General features: G+C 49.9%; 1 protein-coding gene across 2 annotated transcripts in view; it reads left to right on the top strand.

Annotated features, from left to right (window-relative positions):
- The first annotated feature begins 68 nt into the window (after nucleotides 1–68).
- The window catches only part of TNFRSF1A (TNF receptor superfamily member 1A), a 14,239-nt gene continuing 1,673 nt past the window's right edge, over nucleotides 69–12,634 (top strand). Inside the window, exons 1-7 of one of the 2 annotated variants that reach the window (XM_066357611.1) lie at nucleotides 69–414; nucleotides 8,806–8,959; nucleotides 9,210–9,338; nucleotides 9,545–9,697; nucleotides 9,925–10,003; nucleotides 12,141–12,214; nucleotides 12,340–12,453. In XM_066357611.1, the coding sequence (XP_066213708.1) occupies nucleotides 376–414; nucleotides 8,806–8,959; nucleotides 9,210–9,338; nucleotides 9,545–9,697; nucleotides 9,925–10,003; nucleotides 12,141–12,214; nucleotides 12,340–12,453 (742 nt within the window). In that variant the 5' untranslated portion in view covers nucleotides 69–375. Of the gene's footprint in view, nucleotides 415–5,122; nucleotides 5,233–8,805; nucleotides 8,960–9,209; nucleotides 9,339–9,544; nucleotides 9,698–9,924; nucleotides 10,004–12,140; nucleotides 12,215–12,339; nucleotides 12,454–12,634 lie in introns of those variants that run through there. The other variant, XM_066357603.1, reaches the window with a different exon arrangement.

Here is a 12,634-nt window from a genome sequence, read left to right as displayed (position 1 = left end):
GTTAAGAAACCTTTGCCCCCTCCTCCCGCCTCTTCCCGCCTCCTCCTGCCTCCTCCCCCAAGCTCTTCCTGTCTCGCTGTTGCAACACCCTTCAGCCTCTCTCCCTTCCTCGCCAGCTGCCTATGTGCTTTTCTTTTCTCCGAGTTCTCCGGACTTAGGCTTCGGTTCTGGCCTTCGGGGGTTTGAGACCCCTGGGACCAGGGCATGATCTTCATTCCAGTCTCAACCCTTTAACTACCTGACCCAAGGTCTGGGCTCTACTTGGGACCTCCCCACTGGCTCACCCCCGTGTTGCTGCCACTCCGCTGCTGCCTCCACCAATGCCGCCACTGCCTGAGCCCTGATGGGGGAGTGAGAGGCCACAGCTGGCCGGACATGGGCCTCCCCACCGTGCCTGGCCTGCTGCTGCCACTGGTGAGACCAAGGACGAAGGGCAGAGTGGGCTGATGGGCGTGGGGTGCCGCCGCGGCCTGGAATGGGCCCTGGCCAGAAGAGGGCCGGGCCTGGCCTCAAACTCTGCCAGAAGCCCAGCTTTTCCTATTCATTTGCTTGCCTGCAATCAAGGGCAAGGGGGAAGTTTGAAAGGTGGGAGGTAAAAGGGAGCTCTGGCCCCTGACAGCCAAGGAGGTTTGCTGGGTCTTGGGGGTGTCAGAAAATGTAGGGCAGGTGATGGCAATTTGGTAGGAAAGGAAAGGAGTGGAAGGAAGGTCAGTCCTCTCAGCTTCCAGATGATTCAGAATTTTGTCCCTCTGGTCAGCCAGCTGGCTCAGGAGCTCGCTCATTGGGTTGTGGAGAGGGGAGGCCGCCAGTGGGCCGTGGCTGAGCAAACTGTTGGAGGGCAGGAGCTGGATGATAGTGAAATGGGGAAACTGAGTCTGGGAGAGATGGTGGGTTGTGGGGTAAGTTCAGGGTGCCATATGGTGGGAACTCTTTGGGAGTGGAATGTGAAAAGGGATGGGGCAGGGCAGCCCAGTGGGGAGATCATCAGTGCTTTCCTTAGGCCCGGGCCGTACACTTGAGGCATTCTTTTTTTTTTTTTTTTGAGATGCCATATTTGTATTTGTAAGTCTATTGTTAATGGGGGTATTTTTCCACTTCTGCCTCTGTGCCTCAGTTTCTAGGCAGGTGGCCTCTGTTGGACCGACCTTCTAGGTGGCTAACCCCACCTCCACCTAGACACAGGCCCTCTGCCTGCCTCCAGCCCTTCCCCACAGCCATAGACAACAATTCCTTGGTTTCTTCTTCTATAGTCAGTTTGGGGAAGTTAGAAGAAACTTGTTTTCGTCACTGGAAAATGTCCCTTTCTGTTTTCCTCAGCCTTATGTTGAGGTATCCATGATCACTCTCATGTCCTGGAGTCACCTTGTGCAGTTGCCCTGAGCCCCCTTGCCCCCAACTGGGTGGATTCCCCGGCCTGTGTTGGCCATTTTCTTCTTCTGAGTCCTGGCCCACCCTCCTCTTCCTCAGGGTGTTATATTTTCATTCCTTCTTTGCTGTCAGTCTCCCAGAAGTCTCCTCGGACTTCTCAGAGTTCCCTTCTTGAAACCCTTTCTCTACTTTTCCTTCCTTTCCCTCTCTTCTCCATATTCCTAGACCTTAGTTCCCCAATACTACCTCTCTCTATCCTGGTCTCACTAACCTTCCAGCTCTCCCACCTCCTGTCTCCGCAGCCCGTCTCTTCCCTTCTGTCAAGGCTGTCCTCCCAGGCCTCCCCCAGCCCCCCTTCCAGCTGCCTTGCCGTCTAACTTCTCTCGTTGGAAGTACATACCTGGATTCAGTTCTGGCTCCCTTACATACTGGTTGCCTGAACTTGAGCAGGTTATGCAACCCCTCCTTTCTTTATCTCTAAAACGAGCATAGTAGTCACTACCTCGTAAAGTTGTTTTGAAGATTAAGTAGATTGATATACATTAAGTATTTCAGTTATTGAGTGCCTGCTTTGTGCCAGACACTTTTAGGTGCTGGGATTACAGCAGTATACAAAATCACTGCCCTCAGAGTCTACATTCGGGTAGAGGAACAGAATATAGCAAATAGAAAGCACTCAATAAATGTTAACGTTTGTTTTTTTAAATTAAAATTTTTTTTATTTAATGATTTTTAGAGAGAGAGGGAGAAATATTGATCTGTTCCTGTATGTGCCCTGACTGGGATCAAACTGACGACCTTTGCATATCAGGACAACGCTCTAACCAACCGAGCTATCTGGTCAGAGCTAAATGTTAGCTTTTATATTTTTAGTGTTAGTAGTATTAGTAATAATTACTTGGAGGCTACTGTGTTTGAAAAATAGGGCACAGCAGCCCAAACAGATGAAGGAAGATACCTAGGGGCTGGGGCTGATCCAGCTCAGGTGTGAGTCTGACAGTTAAGGAACACAAGCTCAGCCTGGAGCTAGAGGAGAAACAGAAAGTGTGCAAGGTCTGGGTAAGGCTGTCCAAGAGCGTTCCAGTTGCTCACCATTCAGTGGGCAATTCAGAGCACACACAGTGTGTGTGTGTGTGTGTGTGTGTGTGTGTGTGTGTGCATGTGTGTGTGTGTGTGCGCGCGCGTGTGCATGTGTGGTAGGTAGTGGGAAAGAATACAGGAGTCTAAGCAAACAGGACTTTGCTACTCTCAAAGAGCTTACAGTCTAGGAGCCAAGACAGCTTGCAGCAAAAACTGACTTCAGAACAGTCTGGAGGAAAATCTTCACAAAGCACTGTGATGTGGTATCCTAGAACAATGATGAGAAGCAGAGCTGGGGAGGGGAAGGAGCTTCGTTCAGCTGCCTTTTCTTGCTTAGCAGATCTCAATTCGGGTGTCCCTGCTCCTGGAGCACACCATGCACAGATCGCAGAGCCTACAGTGGACTGTCTGGGACCCATGCAGAACTCATGAGAGCATGAGGGGTGCATTTTTTTTCTTTTCTCTTTTTCTTTTTTATTTTCTTTCCTCCCTCCTTTCTCCCTCCCTCCCTCCCTCCCTCCCTCCCTCCCTCCCTCCCTCCCTCCCTCCCTCCCTCCCTCCCTCCCTTCCTTCCTTCCTTCCTTCCGAGAGTAAGGGAGATGAGAAGCACCAACTTCGAGTTGCTTCACTTTAGCTGTTCATTGATTGCTTCTCATACAAGCTTTGACTGGGGAGCTCAAGCCAAGCCCGTGACCCCTTGCTCAAGCCAGGGACCTTGGGCTCATGTCGATGATCCCAAAGCCCACAACCCCACACTCAAGCTGGTGAGCCTGTGCTCAGGCTGGATGAACCCATGCTTAAGCCAGCAACCTTGAGGTTTTGAGCTTGAGACCTCAGCACCCCAGGTCACTGTTCTATCCACTGTGCCACCACTGCTCAGGCGTGAGTGGTATATTTCATCTCTGGCTTCCGGGCAACCAGCAGGGACCTGATGCATAGATTGATTGCTTCTTAACTATTAGTTGAATGAATAAAAGAACAAAATATTGGTCAGATGAGATGAAGGAAGGAAAGCTGCATAGAAAAACAGATTTGGAGCTGAGATCTTTTCTTTTTTTTAAATTTATATTGATCTTTCTTATATCTGCCCTGACTGGGAATTGAACCTGCAACCTTGGCATATCAGGAAGACCTTCTAACCAACTATGCTATCAGATTTGATATCACTGACTGGCAATGTGGCTAGAAAGAAGGGAGACTGGCTGAGGAAAATTAGAGGAAGGGAGAGAGGGGTTTTTGGGTTAGGGGTGGTGACAGCAGGAAGCTGAAAACCTTGGCTGGAGGGGAAGGACCATACTGGGAAACAAGAAATGGGAATGAGGAAATTGGAGGGAGTATAGGAGGAGATGAAGAGAGAATCTTAAACTCTGGTCCAGGTACAAGAATTCATTCATTCATTCATTCATTCATTCATTTGTTTATTCATTCGGAAAGGGTTCTCTGAGGGCCCATTGCACCCAGTCCTGTATTCAGACTAGCAGTGAGATACCACTGCAAGGACTCATTCAAGATAACAGTGATCTGTGGAAATCTTCCTGGAAAGGAAGATTCCTTACACATTGAGCACAAGTTGAAGCATGAATGTAGATGAGGAAGTCTGTGGGATGGGTTGGAACAGGAAAGGGGCTGGGCAGTTGGCTGGAAGATGGTTGCAATAATCCAGGTGTGAGGTAGCCATGGATGTGGAGAGGCCTGGGAGATCACAGAGGAAGTACTGGCAAGAAGTATGTCAGACTGGATGGCGGCAGGGGTTAAGGAGGGCCCTGAGCAGAGACAGGTGGCAGAGGTCTCAGCATTGGTGCTGAGAAGTTGGTGATATGAGATTTTTCCAGGCCCGGACATTGATGAATTTAATTTGGGTCATGTTAAGGGTCCGGAGAATAGCCAAGTGAAATACATGTCTTAACAGGCCAGAGTAGAGGTTCTCAAACTCTTATCGGCCTTTGTACCCTTCGTAGGTGCTGCTTTTACTCACCAGTGACTATCAAAGGGAGAGGAAAGGAACACATCACAATCTCCAGTGAGGGTGTGCATGTGTGGGGGGTGGAGCGGGGTACTTTGAGAACTCTCCCCTGGAGATAAATATGTTCCTGCGGGGTGTGGGGTGTGGTGGGATGAGCATGGACTCCCTGCTTGCCTCTTCAGAAATCACTGGCTTTATCTGCAGTGGAAGACAGATCAGTCATTAGATCAACCATGGTTATTTTGCTTCCCCAGTTCTGGATTGAGGAAGATAGGCTATTATCTCTTCCCAAGATGGTCTTTCTGATCTCTTAGAAAGAGTTTGTGGTCTGTTGGGGAGATCATTTCTACTCATCCAAGATAATTATATTACGATAAGAGCCAAGAATACATATAGTTAATTGACATTATTAAAGTTCACAGGGGGATGGATGGCTGAGCATCTAATGAGCTTGGGTAGAAGAAGCTTTATTAATGGAGGGCCTCAGGGCAGGGAGGTGGGATTGGAACTGGGCCTTTGGAGAAGCTATCATGAGCTCCTCAAAGATTTTGACATTAAATGAACAAACACATTTTAATTTAACAGACATTATTTTTTTGTGTGTGTGTGTGACAGAGAGAGTCACAGAGAAAGACATTTAGGGACAGACAGGAATGAAGAGAGATGAGAAGCATCAATCATCAATTCTTCGTTGCGACACCTTAGTTGTTCACTGATTGCTTTCTCATATGTGCCTTGACCGTGGGCCTTCAGCAGACCGAGTAACCCCTTGCTCGAGCCAGCAACTTTGGGTCCAAGCTGGTGAACTTTGCTCAAACCAGGTGAGCCCGTGCTCAAGCTGGCAACCTCGGGGGTCTTGAACCTGGGTCCTCCACATTCCAGTCCGACGCTCTATCCACTGCACCACTGCCTGGTCAGGCCAGACATTTTTTTTTTAAGTGAGGAGGGGAGACAGAGAGATTCCCGCATGTGCCCTGACCGGGATCAACCCAGCAACCCCTGTCTGGGGCTGATGCTCAATCAACCAAGCTATCCTCCGCACCCAGGGCCAACGCTCTGACCAATCTGTGAGAGAGGGGAAGAAAGAGAGAGGGGGAAAGAAGCAGGTGGTCACTTCTCTTGTGTGCCCTGGCAGGGAATCAAACCTGGATGTCCGTATGCTGGGCCGACGCTACATCCACTGAGCCAACCGGGCAGGGTCTAACAAACAAATTCTTATGGGGAAAGAATTTGTGCCATACAGGGGAAGGGAGCAGCTAAGTCTAGTGAGGTGACTGGGTCGGAGTAGACCACAGGGTCGCTTTCCATCCCACACTTGCAGCCCCAGCACAGGAAGTCACACTTTAAAGCCTACACAGGCGGAAGTTGTGGGGGAGTTGGAGGGGTGCAGGGCCACCCCCTCCACTGTCTCTCCACAGGCACCCCTAGCTTCCTGCCCTTCCCTTGCTCCAGGTAACAGGCACTCAGGCTGGGGTCTGGGTGCTCTGAGCTTACTGTTTCTGCTGTTTTGCTGTAAGATGTAGCTGCTAAGGATGGTGCTCACTGTAGCCAACCAGAGCTAACAAATGTCACCGCTGCTGAGAGCCATGGGGGACCTGGGCCACAGTGCTGATTGTCTCATATCCCTTCTTGTTTGCTCCCTCACTCCTGGAAGTGGGTGTCCAGGGCTCTGGAGCTTTTCCTTTGCTTCCAGTGGGTTTGGGGGAGGGACTGAGGTGACAGAAATAGCCTTATTTCCTAAAGATGGTCTGGGATCCCAGAGAGAGTCCCAGACTCAACCTAACTGGCCAGAATCAGCCAGGCTGTGGGAATGCAGTGAACCCTAGTGGGTGAAGGGCAGTCTTGGCTGGCTTCCCTCTGGAGCTGCGGAGTGTCGGGGCTGGGGGAGAACCTGGGGAGGGGGTTTATCTGTAGGGGGCTGGTTGAACAGGGAGGAGGAGGCCTAATGGGGCCTAGTTTAAAGGAAGGATGCTGAGGGGCAGGAAGGAATTGAGTGGCCCTCAGGGAGGGGCGGGTAGTGACTTGATGGGAGGAAGCCAGGGGTCGCCGGGAGACTTCCCTTTGGAATGGAATTGGAGAGGGAGCCATTTCCCGAATTATGGGGGCCCAGTGGGACAGGGGTCCATTGCCTGGCTCTTTTGGGAAGGAGGGGAGGGAAGGGGGCTCTATGTAGGGATTGGAGGGAGAAACTAGCCCACGGGGATGGGACAAAGGGATCAGATGGGAAGAACTGCTGGCTAGTCCCTTAATCTTTATGCTGAATCATGACCCCTGAGGAGCTGGGGAAGCTGCTGGTTCCCTCTTCCCTCCCCCAGATCCTCTCCCTCCCTCTGGCCTGAGTCACTGGGCGGAGCTTCTGGGAAAAGATTTCCCTTTCCCGGATCTGCCTTAACCCCCAAAGTGCTGTAGAGGATAGGGGACACTTTGCCTGAGAAAACCTCCCTCCCGCCCGCCCTCCTGGGAAGTTTATTCCTCACTGGCTAGAGATCCCTGAAAAGCTCCCCTTCAACGCTGTCCCGGAACTAGAGCCCCCTAGTGCTTCCTGACTCTGTCTCTGCCCGTTGGCTTTACTCCCAGCGTCCCTGGATGGAATGCCAAATGCCCATGACCTTAGGTGCTGTGAGCCCTTCTTCGGGGAAAGCTCTTCTTTCAAGATCGGGAAGTTCTTCCCATTAACCACCGTACACTCTTCCTGTTGCCCTGGAAGCCCCTGTCCTCTTCTTAGGGGAGATGGCACGGTGCCGGAGTGGGCCAGGAAAGACTGCTGTCCTCTGAGTCGGGGGCTGCTGGGGTTTGCTGCTGTGTTTCTGAGTGTGCCTGCGGCCGGCCGGGGTTTCTGGGTTGCTGCAGCTTCTCCCAGTGAGTGACTCAGTCTGTGAGCAGCCTACCTGCCTGTTATGATGCAGAATGCAGGCTGCTGGGCCCTCCTATTCTGGGCTGAGATGTCTGTGGTCTGATTGGTCTAGCGCTCCCCATTCTTTAACATACTTTGAAAATATCCTCTTATCTTTATATAAAGTGGCTCTTACAGCAGAGGAAAAAAAATTGAGGCCTAGGGAAAGCCCACAAGAGACTGAACAAAGAGCAAAGTCTGGGTTGGAGCTCAGTGCTCACCCCTGGCTTTACCATTCAGGCACTAAGCCAGAAATGGGCAAGTGATTCAGCTTCTGTGGGCTTGGCCTGAATCTGTAAAACACGCTTTCCAGAATGCCTCTGTGGGCCAAGAGCCTCAGGACTCCCAGGCATACCCTTAGCTCTTGACTTGATGGTCACTTGAACTGGATCACCAGCCTCTGGCCAGCTCTAGTTGCATGTCACCTACATGCTTTTGCCTACTCCTGTCCCCACCAAAACTTTATCACCCACCTACCCCATCCCCGACCACCAACTTTTTCTTTTACTCCTCTTCCCATTTGTCCTGGCTGACCTGGAGTATTTGCACAGATTTAGTGGTGAATGGGGATACAGCATGGGAGCTGAGGGTGGGGTCCTAAGTGAGATTTTGATACAAATGATAAACTCTTCTTTTTGCTTCTGTGCACTGCCCAGGAACAGTGCCCACAGGGACATCACTCCAATCTGGTTGTGTGTGTGTGTGTGTGTGTGTGTGTGTGTGTGTGTGTGTGACTGACACACAGAGAGAGATAGATAGGGACAGACAGACAGGAAGGGAGAGAGATGAGAGCATCAATTCTTCATTGTGGCACCTAATTGCTCATTGATTGTTTCTCATTTGTGCCTTGACAGGGGTGGGGGGGGAGGCTACAGCAGAGTGAGTAACCCCTTGCTCAAGCCAGCAACCTTAGATTCAAGCCAGGGACCTTTGGGCTCAAGCCAGCAACCATGGGGTCATGTCTATGATCCCATGCTCAAGGTGGATGAGCCTGCGCTCAAGCTGGCGATCTCAGGGTTTCAAACCTGGGTTCTCTGCATCCCAGTCCAACGCTCTATCCACTGTAACACCACCTAGTCAGGCCAATCTGATTTTATAAAGAAACTTTACTGGTATAACATAACATAGGGAAGTGAGCAGATCCCAGCTGTTTACCTCTGTGAACGTTCACTTTGTGGGAATGTAGTGCTCAGACGGAGAAACACCACCTCAATCTTTGGGACTGCTTGTTGGGAAGAAATGGGCAGAATTGAGGTGACTGACCAATAAAAACAAACAAACAAAAAACATGCATTGAGTATCTTCTCTGCCCAACACCACTAGCTGCTATGGGGAAATAAGGATAAAATTCAGCTGGGCCTGGGGTCTCCCAAACTTGAATTGAAGAGACACAAGACATTAGTACACAGGACAACTAGAGAACAATTAAGTACTAGATTGCATGATGTTAACTGTCCAAGCTTAAATCCTGATGGGGTCTCCTCTACTGATTCTTCCCCAGGTGCTCCTGGCTCTGTTGATGGAAATCTACCCATCAAGGGTTACTGGGCTGGCCCTTCACTTCCAGGACAAAGACAAGAGAGACAGCCTATGTCCCCATGGAAAATACATCCACCCTGATAATAATTCTACTTGCTGTACGAAGTGCCATAAAGGTAGGAGAATGTGGTAGTGAATCTCCTCAGTTCTGAGGCCCTGTTATTTTCTTTGTTTTCCCCCCGATGTCCTAGAACTTGGGGTCTCTGTCCCCAAGTCTCCTGACTTAGTTGCTTCTCTTGGGCTGGGCTTTTCTTCCTCCTTTCCTCTCCTAAAGACTTTGGTGAGGTGGCCCCGGCTGGTCTCTCTAGCCGGGGGCTCCTTCCTGTAGCTCTTGGCTGCAGCCTAACCCAGACACCCCCGTCACAGGGACCTACCTGGTCGAGCACTGTTCTGGCCCAGGGCTGGACACAAACTGCAAAGAGTGTGAAAACGGCACCTATAATGCCTTTGAGAACCACTTCAAATACTGCCACATCTGCTCCAAATGCCGAGAAGGTGAGCCTCAGAAGAGGGCAAAGGCTCTAAATAGGATGGGCTCCATGAGCGCTGAGAGGGGTGTGCGTGCCTGTGCACCTGGGAGGGTGTGCACATCTGTGCTGCTGGGCGTGGGCAGGACCGCGTGTGCACATGCGATAGAGAGCGTGGCTGTGAGCATGTGCTACAGAGAGAGAGGCTCATACCCCATCTGCTCCCCTCACCAGAATTGGGCCAGGTGGAGATTTCTTCTTGCGCAGTGGACCGGGACACTGTGTGTGGCTGCAAGAAGAACCAGTACCGGAAGAACCATGGGAGCAACAATCTTTTCCAGTGCATAAACTGCAGCCTCTGCCCCAATGGCGAGGTGCAGATCCCCTGTGAGCACGGCCCTCCTGACCCAAGTCCCGTCCTCACTGTGGGGGTGGACTCTGTCCCAGGGGGAGGGTCTCCCTCTTTCTGCACCCCTGCCCTGAGAAGCAGCGCTTTCCCTCCTCCCCACTCCCAAAGTCTGGGGGAACACCTTCACTCTGCCCATCTATTGTAGCCCCTCCTGGCTCTCCCTCCGGGTGGTCCTCCTTTAGCTGTGCTGCCCCTCTCCCCACAGGCAGTGAGATACAGAACACCGTGTGCACCTGCCATGCAAATTTCTTTCTAAAAGATGACAAGTGTGTGCCTTGTGCTAAGTGAGTATCTGCCAGCTGCTGGGCACTGGGCCAGTTCAGGTCAGGGGGCATGGAGTGGGATAGGGTGGCTGTGGTGAGAGCCACCAGCAAAACAAGGGAGATACCTCAGGGAGCTGTGGCTCCTGCTGGCTGTTGAAGTGGGAGACACTGGATGTCAGGACACCAGATAGCCCTCCTTTCCCCCAACTTGTTCGTCAAATCTTAAGAAGTCTTTGGGGGTAGAGGCTCATATACCAGGGACTAGTAATTCTTCTAATTTAGACATTCAGATTCTTCCTTCTTTTTGACTTTGAGGTTCTTGGGTGACAGGGTCTACTATTGACTCTAGGACACACACTTTCACCTCTCTGAAATCTGACTGACTCTTACAACAATCGAAGATGTATCGTGGTTTAATTGCCAGCTCTTTGTGAATGCATGTGTTATGCAAATAATGGGGCCTCTTATTATTGATGGCATCTTAGGGTTGATGCAATATGGTATTTCCTCCCCAGGTCTTTGACAAGACCTCCTCACTCCTGGCTCCACAGAGGCTGTTCTTGAATACTTGCTTGCAAAGAAGAAATTCTGAGGACACTCTAAAGTTGAACTGACCTGGATTTAAATCTCAGCCTAGCCACTTATTGGCTGTGTAACTTTGGGCAAATGACTTAATGTCTCTGAGTCTTAGTTTTCTTACCTGTAAAGTAAGGATAATGGCATCCACTTGGTGAAGTTGTAAGAACCACAAAAAATAACTACAAAGTGTCTGACAAGAAACTGTTTTCTTTTTTCCACTATGTTTTTTGTCTCTTCTCCTTGAAAGAGCTATTACACCCATCCCATGTGGTTCTTGTCACTTCACGCTGCCTGCTGACAGCTCCCAACATGGGAAGATGTGCTTATTCTTGAGCAGTCATTTTCAACCTTTTTACACTTGTGAACCAGTGAAAATAGGTTATTTTGGGGACTGCTAAGGCAGAAATCACCCTGAGCATAAGTGAATTCAACTTATGCATATAGATCATTAGGTCTATAATCTTCATACAATATAAGGGTGGTTAACTCTTTCACATACTGGCACCAGACTGGAGGTTGAAAAACACTGTTCTAGAGTGCTTTCTGGTACCCCTCAGTAACATGTATTTAAAATTTTTCACATGCATGTTTGACCCCTCTCTCAAAGTCAGGTATTGTCAATAGCAGTGCCACCTTGAGAAAAAGCTCTTTAACCTCTCTTTGCCACAGGATTCTCATCAGCAGAGCAGTGATAAAATAACACAATGACTGCTCCCATTTGTTAAGCACTTACTGTTTGTCAGGCAGAATTCTCTCATTCAATTCTCAATTCCAACAGGTGGGTTGGACCCCTGTTTTCCTGATGAGGAAACTGAGGCATACATTCATACAGGGCATACAGGTTAAATGACTTGCTTGGAATCACACAGCTAGCCAATGATTTGGCTGGAATTTAAACCCTGAATTTGACTTTCTTTTTTGACCCTGACTACTTTTAACTTTTCCTACACAGCCTCTTCAAGATCAATTCCAGTTATAAATTAAATGATTCTTTGATTAATTTATGTTTCATTCCTTTGCATCAATTTCCAAAATAGTTTTAATTTCCATTTTATACCAAGAGATAGCTAAAATATTTGTAAAGCAAAGAACTTCCAACAGTGTGTTTTTCTCTCTCTTTTTTTTTTTTTAAGTGAGAGCTGGGGAGATAGTGAGGTAGACTCCTGCGTGTGCCAGGAACAGGACCAGGATCCATCTGGCAATCCCCATCTGGGGCCTATGCTTGAATCAATCAATCTATTTTTAGCACCTGAGGCTGAGGGGCTCAGACCACGGGAGCTTTCCTCAGTGTCCTGGCAAATGCTCAAACCAGTTGAACCAATGAGCCAATCAAGCCAGTCGAGCCAATTGAGCCACTGGCTATGGGAGGAGAAGTGGGAGAGAAGGGGGACAGGGAGGGGGAGAGAAGCAGATGGTTGCTTCTCCTGTGTGCCCTGACTGGGAATTGAACCTAGGACGTCCATACGCTGGACCAATGCTCTAGTCCACTGAGCAAACCAGCCAGGACCCCTCCTTTTTCTTTAACCGGTGTTTCTCTTTTGGTAGGGCCCTTACTCACCTGTGCTACCTCTTTTTTTAGCTGTAGGAAAAACATGGAATGCATGAAGTTGTGCCTACCCCAAATTGACAATGTTACAAGCCCTCAGGACTCAGGTGAGCAGAAATAACATGGTGCCCATGCTCACCTGCCCTCTCCTAATATTGACCTTGCACTGAGCCATCTGGCCCTGATACCTCCTGCAGCCCTCTCCTTTGATCACAATCTGCTTTGTCACCAGGTACCGCAGTGCTGTTGCCCCTGGTGATCATTTTTGGCCTCTGTCTTGTATCCATCCTCTTCGTGGTTTTACTATGCCGCTTTAAACGGTGGAAGCCCAAGCTCTTATCCATTCGTGAGTAAGGCCTCTGAGAGGAGAAGGGGTGCCAGTGAGGATCTGGGAGGGAACTAGGTGGTAGATGCACCATCATGGAGGGAAATGAGCATCCCCTTAGCTTGCTGCCGAAGGCTCCCTTGGCAGGAGATGGCCCTGGATGGCGGTCACACTGCATCAGTAGTTCTCTTGTCCCTGGGAC

The sequence above is a fragment of the Saccopteryx leptura genome, chromosome 1 (genome assembly GCF_036850995.1).
Source record: "Saccopteryx leptura isolate mSacLep1 chromosome 1, mSacLep1_pri_phased_curated, whole genome shotgun sequence".
Lineage (NCBI taxonomy): Eukaryota > Metazoa > Chordata > Mammalia > Chiroptera > Emballonuridae > Saccopteryx > Saccopteryx leptura.
The sequence above is the reverse complement of the archived record's forward strand: the minus strand, read 5'-3'. Positions and strand labels throughout refer to the sequence as shown.